At 37.5% G+C, this 10,898-nt stretch overlaps 1 protein-coding gene across 1 annotated transcript in view; it reads left to right on the top strand.

Annotated features, from left to right (window-relative positions):
• Nucleotides 1–166: 166 nt before the first annotated feature.
• The window catches only part of LOC102311004 (protein-glutamine gamma-glutamyltransferase 5), a 14,133-nt gene continuing 3,401 nt past the window's right edge, over nucleotides 167–10,898 (top strand). Inside the window, exons 1-11 of the mRNA XM_014338663.2 lie at nucleotides 167–279; nucleotides 2,670–2,840; nucleotides 5,404–5,658; nucleotides 5,801–5,919; nucleotides 6,347–6,475; nucleotides 6,730–6,907; nucleotides 8,287–8,422; nucleotides 9,290–9,399; nucleotides 9,695–9,810; nucleotides 9,953–10,079; nucleotides 10,734–10,895. Of these exons, the coding sequence (XP_014194149.1) occupies nucleotides 255–279; nucleotides 2,670–2,840; nucleotides 5,404–5,658; nucleotides 5,801–5,919; nucleotides 6,347–6,475; nucleotides 6,730–6,907; nucleotides 8,287–8,422; nucleotides 9,290–9,399; nucleotides 9,695–9,810; nucleotides 9,953–10,079; nucleotides 10,734–10,895 (1,528 nt within the window). The 5' untranslated portion in view covers nucleotides 167–254. The remainder of the gene's footprint in view (nucleotides 280–2,669; nucleotides 2,841–5,403; nucleotides 5,659–5,800; nucleotides 5,920–6,346; nucleotides 6,476–6,729; nucleotides 6,908–8,286; nucleotides 8,423–9,289; nucleotides 9,400–9,694; nucleotides 9,811–9,952; nucleotides 10,080–10,733; nucleotides 10,896–10,898) is intronic.

Here is a 10,898-nt window from a genome sequence, read left to right as displayed (position 1 = left end):
CGCTAATAATTCAAAGGAAACAGAATGTAATGCACTGCAGCATCATATTATCCTATGTGTGTGTTTGTGTGGGTGGTTTTTTGAACAGGGAGGAAATGGTTCATCTAGTTTGTGTAATGTAAACTGGGTGAACTGGGGCTGGGTGTGACAGCCGGTTTAAAATAAATCAGGGCTCAACCACCTGTCAGTGTGGTGCTGAGTCCCAGCCAGAGAGCTTCTCATTGTACCTGAACTGCTGTGGAAAGTCTAGAAAGATGACATCGGAGACCAAACAGTCAAGTAAGTACATTAACTTTTAGACATATATTAACTGAAGTTTATCATCATATCTTTAAGGGCTTAATGTATTCTGATTTAAATTAAATTGTTTAATTTAAATAATAACAGTTAAATAGTCTTGTCAAAAGCAGGATTGCATTTGACAAGAGTTTTAGAAAAGTTTGCACCTATTTCAAAGTTTTTATAGAGTTAAAATAAAATCGTGTTATTCACTTAGCTTGCATGACCTCGGTTCTCCCAGTTTCTAGAAATCTTACTTGCAGGTGCTGGCAAATAGAAATGAATGCCTTACAACAACAGTCTTCAGAAAGTACATGCCAGAGAATGTTGTGTGAAAAGCTCACATTGACACATTAAACAGGATTTTTGCAGTTTATTCTCTTTACATACACGACAACATGTCTGTGGTCATCATGGGTCAACCTGGAAATTCAAATATATGTTTTGCAAGTTGAAGTTAATCCAAAGTTTCAGATTCAGGCCAGTTTGGCAGAAAATTTAGTTCAGGAAATCTGGAACACCTTCTAAATTTGATCGATGCCCCCATAATCAGTTCGAGTTTCGTACTCAAGTGCCCATTACATCGACGTAAGAGCAGTTGTTTTTGAATCATATAGTAGATTGTTGTGGTTATGTTTGTTTTTTTTATTCGGAAGGCATCTATAAATAATCATAAATATCAAAATATTAATGCGCGTGATGTTTTGCCTCCCATCCAGGACCACCTCCAATATGTGACACCCTCCATCAGATTGTTTTAGAACTATAGAAACATCTTCAAACCTAAAAAAGTTTAGTTGCCATATTTTCCGGCACTCGAGTGACATTATCTGCACAAACTGGTGCAAATAAAATATACAGTATACAAATACAGTGACATGTTTCAGGATTAATAGATTTAAAAAAGATCAATATTGAAGACAGGCCAGTTTCAAAAGATAAACACATCGTCTTTGTGGGTTTCAATTGTGCAGTGCAGACAGATGTAAGGCAAATGAGATTCTAGAAGGAACAAAGTAACATTTAGCAGCTCTGGAAACTGTTTGAATTAAAGATCTAAAATTTTAAGATATCAATGAGACTGTGTTAGAAATATAAATATGAACTTATGCAAACTTGTAGGCACTGCAAAAAAAAAAAATGTATGTGAAAATATTTAGAAAGCGTTCACAGACTGACTTTAATGTCACAGACAGCCAAAACTTTGTATAGATATTAAGGAGAGGTCCCTTAAATGCATTCCCTCTCTCAGGCTTTTCAGTGTGTATTTCAGGCCAACCTTCATGTATGTTTAGGAAAAAAAAATGTGTATAAATTTCTCTACCCAAGGGGAGAACTCTACATGCTGTAGATTTATAAGTTTAATAAATCTAAAGAAAGTTTATAGTTTTGGGGTTTTTTTCTTACTGTACACCCTTGTTAAAAATGTGAGTAATAGTGACAAAATGTAGACAGTTAACTACAATATGAAAGCAGGTGTGTGCATTTTTCCCTCCCTCACACACACCCAAACCAAACTCACCCACCACGAAATCTAAAAAACGTCATCTCTCCTAACAAAAAGTTATAAATTCACTTTTCATTTCAAACACACTGAGAACCTGTTCAATTTTGTTTCCTAACATTAAAATTAAAAGTTTGACTGTGAAAAGTACTTCTCATATCAATATAGAAAAAGACAAAGTGTTAAGATAGTCTCTCCAAACCTCACTATTTTGTGCTTAAGTGTTTTTATGAATTGTGTCTCAGTTTTCCATGTTACTTGTCAGTGCAGTGCTTTTCTATGGATTCACCTGTTCTCCTGAACATACCCGTAGGCCTTAAATGTGAGGTTTGTGTTTTGTTTTGTTTTTATTACCATGCTGTTGGGGTTTGGTCGAGACACGAGCATTGTGTTCATCACTGATTCTGCCCTGTTGAGGCATGCCCAATCCATGCATATTTTTCCTGACATGTAACTTCAACTTTGTGACGTTTGGATGACTCTCATGACAGTGTTTAAATAGTTTTATCTCCACCCTGCCTTGCCCTGGGTTCCTGTCACCAAATTGCTAGATAGAATTGAGACTTTTGACAAGCTGAGGCAGTTTTTTGAGGTGAATCGAGGTCACTAAAATCTTCATCTATTTTAGCATGGAGAAGGTATCGGTGTAGCAAGCTTAAAGCCTTTTGCATCCTTCAGTTGCAAATCTTTCCAGGAAACCAAGTTAAAATGTATCAGGAGACGACAGATATGGGTCTTTTTCTTTTATTTTTTGTTTGTTTGTTTTTTAAAGTGTCATGCCATTAAAAATAAGTTTATTAAAATAAAGACTTCACTTTGTGACCTGACTTTCAGATATTTTTGTTCACAGTTAACATTTCTATATTTTATTTTACATTTCTTGCAGTTTTTAAAGGAGTGAATCTCAACTGTGAGACAAACAACACAGAACATGGCACCAAAAAAATCTCAAAGGATCAGCTGATTGTGAGGCGAGGCCAGCGGTTCACCGTGAAAGTTGAACTGACACAGCCGTTCAACCCCGATCTTTACCCGCTCACCTTTACAGCAGTAACAGGTTGGTCCACCATTAAATAATGTTTTTTTGTTTGGTTTTTTGTAAAAAATGCAAACATATTCTATGTAAACCCTCCCAAGTTAAATCCTTATAATAAAAAATATGTCAAAAGTGTACAGAAGATGCTGTTTGATGGGCGCTGAACAAACATTTACTGACCCAAAGCTGTTGACTAGGGCTGTCACCGTTAATCACCGTCAATTAACGCCAACACCACGTTAACTCGGCATATCTCCGTTAACGGGTTAATGCGGATCACCCTTTGTGTTGGGCTGGACTGCGTCAACGGGTTAGCGCGGGTAGCTTGATTAACGTATTAGCGCAGTGTTGGCGAGTAACGGAATACATGTACAAACGTTGCGTATTTAAAATACAAAATATGAGTAACTGTATTCTGTTACAGTTACCGTTTAAAAAGGTGGTGTTACTCTGTTGAAATAAATGGATTACACGGCGGTCTTTTCCTGTTTCATATGTTAGGCTATGCCCTCTCTGTCCTTGGTAATTCTAAGCCAGTGGAAACCCAAACAAAACACGCATTAAAAGGCTCTAATGTCTGTGTCTCAATCTCGCGGGCCATGTCACCTCTACTTGCTATCCGCATAATGATATGACGAAATATTTTTTTTAATTATTGTTCAAAAATTATTTAATATGAAGGCAATAGGCACAGTGTTACAGGCATAGCCCTAAACAATGTAGCTTCATGGGCAGTATTAGCCAGTTGTAAGTAAGCTATTAAGACTCTATTCTACACCGTGTTCGTGTTTTCCTCCGAAACAACAAGTTCCGTTGGAGCAGCCTTTCAACGCCTCTCTCTGTCTCTCGCTAGCAAAGTCGACCCAGACAACAAAGTAAAGCTAGTTTTCGGCTATGAACTCGACACGGAACCTGACGTATTAGCCAGAGGACCTGTTTTATATACACGAAAAACAGTTTTCTATACGAGATCGTTGCAAAAAGCGCAGCCTTACCTAATGTCCACCCTACTGTTACTCATTTTATATTAAGATTTAAAAATCTAGTTGGTATTGGTATGGCGAGTAACCTTCAGTAATAGTAATACATCACACAGCAATAGTACATTCATGTAGTTGTAAAAAGCATGATAATATATTAAGAAATCCAAAGTATTTAGAATACGATACTCTCATTGAGTAATGTAATGGAATACGTTACAAAATACATTTTGGGGCATGTATTCTGTAATCTGTAGTGGAATACATTTTAAAAGTAACCTTCCCAACACTAGCAGCCCCACACAGAGGGTGATCCGCGTTAACTTGTTAATGGGGATATGCTGTGTTAATGTGGATTTGGCGTTAACGTCATTTTAACGCGATTAACGCTGACAGCCCTAGTTGGGACTCAAAGCAAAAACCTCCAAGCCCATTGAAGGCACCCTTTTTGAGCTCTGGAAAGGTTTTGATCCAGGAGAAAGTCAGTCTGAGGAATTGATAGCTGCAAACTGTGCATGTTTGGTTTATATAATTTGAATTTATATTTTTTAAATTTAAATATTTAGTTTGCAGTTGTGACACTTTATAGTAAATAAAAGAGATGTTTGAATATTGATTTCCATGTATCAACAGGAGTTTGTTCATGTTTGCTTACTTTTGTTTTCTCGGTTTTTTTGTTGCTGTTATTTTTATTATTGACATTAACATTTTTGAAAGATCTGTATGGATACATATGAAGAATTTTGTGAAAATCAATACAAAATATAAATTTAAATAATAAATAACAGCTACATGTGGTTAAGTGTAGTTTAAAAAGAGGACCCAAACACAGGAACCAGAATCAGGTATTCCCAACAAAAAGCAGGTTTTACTAATGAGCTGATGGAATAAAAGAAAAAAAAACAAACTAATTGGGCAATCAGGAGAAATAATATCAGGTGAAACCCATGAGGGTGTGGCAAAAATTGAAAGGGTGAGGAAAAAGCCAGACATGACACATAAGTGAAAGGCTCTTTTTATAAATAAACTAAGCTTTACTTAAAGGCGTTTTGCCAGTTAGCACAGTTGGATATGACCACTGTTTGTCTTTTAAACTATCTTTCAGCCTTCTGTTGCAATCAGTTTCAAAATGAGCATTGGGTACTGTGAAAAAGTCTTGAGCCACTCCTGGGAAATACAGCAATGAAATGAAAATTTTTACAATTCTGAGTTTGAAAATCAGTATTCGGTATGGCCACCTCTGTTCCTCGATGCAGCCTGAACTCTATTAGGCAAACCTTCTTGTAGTTTTAAGTAGCTTTCAATGATTGTTTTTTAAAGGTTGGCTGTCATTTATTCTATTCTCCATCAAAATGGGACAGTCTATTAATTTTGTTCTATTATGTGTTTTTCTATGAAGATATACTTTTTCTGCATTGACAGTGTGTTTGGGAACATTTTCATGCAGTAAAATTTTGTCATTTGCCCTGTGTTGACTACTGGAAATGATTCAGGTGTAACTCACACTGGTTAATGATGTCTGTCTTTCATGTCTGTAGTTACAGAGTATTGTATTGTTGGTATTGTATTGTCACATCTATGATCTCTGTGAATCCTCTCTACAGGAGAAAATCCATCTGAGGACCTGGGAACAAAGTCATGCTTTGGTATGCCAGACAGAATCCAGCGTTCGCCATCAGCAAAGGCAGTGTGGAAAGTGGAGCTAGAGAAGGGATCCAACCCACCAACAGGCTCCTTGAATTTGACCATTACCCCCCCAGCTGACACTCCAATCGGAAAGTACAACTTGACCGCCAGACATAGGGATGAGGAAACGTTGTTGGCAGAACTGGTTGTGCTCTTCAATCCCTGGTGTTCTGGTAAGTTATCTTTCTATCTGCCGACCTGTTTTCCAGGCTCTCCAGCACTGTTCATCTGTTGCTGTTGTTTTGCTTAAAACCACTATTATCCATCCATTAATCCGTCTGTCTCATGTGGTTATCCCTATTCCCGCCTCTGTAGATGATTCAGTGTTTATGCGGGATGAGAAAGAGAGACAGGAGTTTGTGATGAATGAACGTGGTATAATCTACAAAGGAAGTGGGAACTACATCACATCTATTAACTGGGACTTTGGGCAGGTACAAACACACACACACACACACACACTGTGTAGGCTTAGTGGATTTGTGATTCTAGGTTTGATAAATCGACACCGAAAAGTACCACATTAATCATGTTTTTACCAATCAGTCTTTTATTCTAAGAGTTCTATTGTTCAGTATGGTAGAGGCGCAAAAAAGATGGTCACTGTTAATGGCTTGTAGGTGTAACTCCTTAATCGGAGAGACATATATTTATATGGTGTGAGACTACTGTAGGTCATTATTAACATGCTATTATGAAGTATAGACTAGTGACATTTTTAGATATTAGCTGCTTCAAGTTAATATTTTACTTTAGAATTAATTAGTTAATGTAAATGCTTCGATTATTTTTGACTCTGCCATTAAGTACGAATAACCTAGAGCACTGTAGTTTAAGATAAGCTGCTCTCTTCCTGTCTAGTTTGAAGAGGACATGATGAAGATTTGTCTTAAGATGTTGGATGTCAACCCCAAACACCTGGCAAATGCAGCTAATGACGTTTCTGCTCGCTGTAACCCCATCTACGTCAGCCGTGTGGTCAGCGCCATGGTAGGATATTTATGTATATACATGTGTTTTGGACAGATGTACTGTATTTGCACTGCAAGTTTCACCAAGAAGGTAATTTAAAGCATTTTACATAATGTTTAAAAGGCATCATAAACAAAATAACACATTAATTATAAAGCATTACTATAAAGCATTAATTAACAAAACCTTTTGTTAATTAATGCTTTATAGTAATTTTGAGGGGAGCCAAAGCTCACTCACTCACTCACCTTTGTTTTCCTGTTTTGCTCCAGATCAACAGTATTGATGACTGTGGTGTCCTGGAGGGACGGTGGTCAGCTCCATTCTGGGGTGGAACTATACCCTCTCACTGGTCTGGCAGCTATCCCATCCTCAAGCGTTGGTATAACATCGGCTGCCACCCAGTCAAATATGGACAGTGCTGGGTATTTGCAGGAGTGATGTGTTCAGGTACTGACTAACTCTGCAAGTCCTCACTTACATACAGTATCTATTTAGGTGGGTAATATGAATACATACCTAAATATCTGTTATATATACAGTCTGTGTTTAGGCAAGTGAAATGAGAAATAAGAAATAAGCTGCCTTATATGGCAGGTGCTTTAGTTTACATACATTATCAACTTTGCTGGGTATACCTGATTTTTATTCATCCAAATATTTAATCAGCCAATCACAGGGCAACAACTCAAAAACTTAATGGCCTATAGACATGGCAAAGGTGCTCTGCGATAGACTGGCAACCTTCACAGGGTGTACCCTGCCTCTCACTCTATGGCAGGTGGGGTAGGCTCCAGCCCCCCTGCGACCCTGAATCAGATAAGCAAAGGAGAAAGGATGGCTGGATGGACATGGTAAGGAAGACCTGCTAAAGTTCAAACTGCATCAGAATTGGGGAGAAAGGTTGTATCACCTGGATGACTGAGAACCTTCACATTTAAGTGACTTTAAATGTTACGTGGTTGATCCTACCAGTCGGCTGGTCTGAGTATTTCAAAAACTGCTGATCTACTGGAATGTTTTTTCACAAACATTTCTAAGGTTTAAAGTCCTTAAAAGAGAAACTCAATAAGCAGCAGTTCTCTGGGTGAAAATGCCTTGTTGATGATAGCCGTCAGAGGATAATGGCTTCAAGCTAATAACAGGGAAAAAATAACTCAAATAACCACTCACTACAATACAACTATGCAGAGACCTGAAGTGTAGAAACTATAAGTATAACATAAGCAGAAAACCATAAAGAGAACCAGACCCATGAGCAACAATAAATCAAAGAATATTAATTAAACCTGAAACACATGCGATATGACATCTGTCCTCGTTTGTATCAACGGTTCTGGCTGGTACTTGTGGAGCAATGGTGTCTGGGATATTTTCTTTGCAGACTTTGTCCAATTTACCAACTGAGCATCATTTAAATGCCACAGCCTACCTGAGGGTTGCCACTGACCATGTCCCTTGCTATATGACCACAGCGGATTAAAACAGTTCTGAATTTCTGAGGAATGTCTCTGTCATTTTGTTGAATATATGTATGAAGAGTAAAGGCAATTGTGGAGGCAAAAAGGTCCTAGCAAGGTATATGTACCAAAGTCTCAAGTTTGTTTACAATTGCCAATTTTCTAGATTTTCTAGTGCTAATATAGGATTACACTAAAAGTCTGGTAAGCCATAGCTTTAGCAGTTTACTGATTTGTCTTTTCCTTACTTATAACTTTCCATCACTAGGCCAGTGCAACAACATTTAACAATAAGATGCTAAACTAATGTACAATTTGACAAATATCACATTTTTAAAAAATCTGTTTTTTTAATGTTTGTATTTCCAGTAATGCGTCTGCTGGGCATCCCATGCCGTGTGGTCACCAACTACCAGTCAGCTCACGACAGCAACAAGAATCTGATCATTGATGTGTACCATGCTGACTATGGAGTGAGAGAGAAAGAGACCAAGGACAGTGTCTGGTAAGATGACACAAGCTCATATGGCTTATATTGAGAAAGCAAACAGAGAGAGGTACAGATCAGAACTAAATTCTGCGGTAAAGAGTTGAACAGTTCCTTTGTACACACACACACACACACACACACACACACACACACACACACACACACACACACACAGAGGGAGAGAGAGAGTTTCCCTGAGCATTGTACAGTCTTAGTTTCTCACAGAACTAAATAAGGTTAATTTAAAAAACAGAGAGGCACTATATACAACAAACCTGAAGTCTTCTTGGTCTCTTCCAAGAGTTCCAAAGTAAAGCGAAATATAACAAAATAAAAACAAAAGGGTTTTTTACATTTCCTATAATTTATCCAATTATTTTTCAGTGGTTTTGGAAAAACAAACAGCAGAAACGCTATAGAGCTACCGGGTTGACTTTCAAAAGGTTTTGCTGTTTTTTTCTGTTTTATTAGTACTCAACCACCATCTTGTTCTTGATATGTCAGACTGCATAAAAGAGGACAAATGAAATTGTGTCCAAAAGTCTAAAAGGCTTTTAATCTTCACTGTGGTTTTACAAAGTATGTCTTGTATGCTTTGGGAGTGGTGACTTTGTCTGAAAGCTTTTAATCTGTCAATAGAAAGAATGTCCTTAGTGTGATTTATGGTGCCATTTCTCAAGCTTAGGGTAGGGTTGGGTGTTTACCTTACAATATAACGTTCCTTGATTCAACTGTTGTTGTGATTTGGTGCTATATAAATAAAATTCAATTGAATTGAAGTGAATCACCCAGCCTTCTTTGCCATGTTCTTGAGTTTTTAAAGCCACTGTTGTGTTTCCACTGACTCCAACATCAGAATTTTGTGTCATGTTTATGTTTCAGGAACTATCATGTCTGGTTAGAGTGCTGGATGAGGCGAACTGACCTGGGAAAAGATGGTAAATATGACGGCTGGCAAGTTCTGGATCCAACGCCACAGGAGAAGAGCGATGGTACGAACTCTTGTCTCCTCAGATTTTCTTCCTTTGTCTAATGACTTTTCTTTTCCTACTTTAACTATTCATTTTTTGTCAGTAAATATACCAACAATTTTTAAGTATTGTTTTTGAATGTGATATTCGATTGTGTGATTTCTTTTCATCTAGTGCTGTTAGTGATGGCAGCTCCATGGTTAGAAAGTTCCATATATAGTGCCATGAAGTTAGAATAAAAACTACTCTGTATTAGTAAAGCATGTTTCTTTATTTAATGTTCATCCGATGGCTTTTCTTGCTTGTCCTTTTGCAGGTGCATACTGCTGCGGTCCAGCCTCAGTCAAAGCCATCCTGAATGGAGAAACCGATCTAAAATATGATGCCCCATTTGTTTATGCTATGGTCAATGCTGACTGCATTGACTGGCTGGTTAGTGAACAGAGCTGTACTATATAAATCCACAAATAACATAGTTAGCAGCACCAAAAGAGGAGCAACCTTTAGTATAATAGCAATATTTATTATTTCAAATTTTGGTTTCTATCGTGTTTCTTTCTTTGTGTCCTGGCAGTGTAAAGCTGATGGCACAATGGTGAATATTTTCTCTGACACCAAGAGAATCGGACAAAATATCTCCACCAAGGCTGTTGGCTCCAACACAAGGCTGGACATCACAGACAGCTACAAGTACAAGGAAGGTGGGTTCACCTAAAAGACGTGTTTCTTGAAGACTTGAATGGAGAATTTTGTTCTTTACCATCCTGATATTATGAAAGTAGATCTCACAAGGGACATGACACTGGTAATGATTTGTCAGTCAGAAGTTACCACTGTTATACCACCCCTATTTATAAAATGAGCATTTTGATGTGTCACATAAATCCTGAAATGAGCATGTGAGACCAAAATGTTAATTAAGGTCACAGATCAACAGAGTGGTAGTGTAAAAAAAAAAAAAAGTCCTTTATTTATCCAGGTAAAAAATCTCATTGAGATTAAAACTCTAATTTCCAAGAGAGACCTGGCATCATGGCAACAAAAATTAAAATTCATGAACAGAACAGGATGTTGCATCCGCCTTTTTATATACAGTCCATGGTGCCAAGTTAGGCTGTCTTTGGTTCTTTGAATGACAGATAGTATTCGGTTAAAAAAAATACTATATAAACCTTGTTTTAACGGTTCACTAGCGATTTGCAAAGAGATTACAAATAAAAATGGGTTTGGTGACTGTGTTCTCTGTTTTCCGATACTAATAAGAAGGTTAAATAAAACCTTTTGGTCAAGACACAGTAGAAATTCTTTAGCAAAATTAATTTTCACTCTCACTCTAAAACTTTCCACTCTTACAGGGTCTAATGAGGAGAGAACTGTATTTAGATATGCCCTCACCAGAGATTACTCCAGAGATGAAGAGGAAAAGAACAATAGAGGGACAAATAATCCAATCCAGAATGGAGGGACAACAAATGGAACTGGGAATGGAGGGACAACAAATGGAACTGGGAATGGAGGGA

This window comes from Haplochromis burtoni, unplaced genomic scaffold (assembly GCF_018398535.1).
Source record: "Haplochromis burtoni strain Fernald_Lab_line unplaced genomic scaffold, NCSU_Asbu1 Contig_239, whole genome shotgun sequence".
NCBI lineage: Eukaryota > Metazoa > Chordata > Actinopteri > Cichliformes > Cichlidae > Haplochromis > Haplochromis burtoni.
The sequence above is the reverse complement of the archived record's forward strand: the minus strand, read 5'-3'. Positions and strand labels throughout refer to the sequence as shown.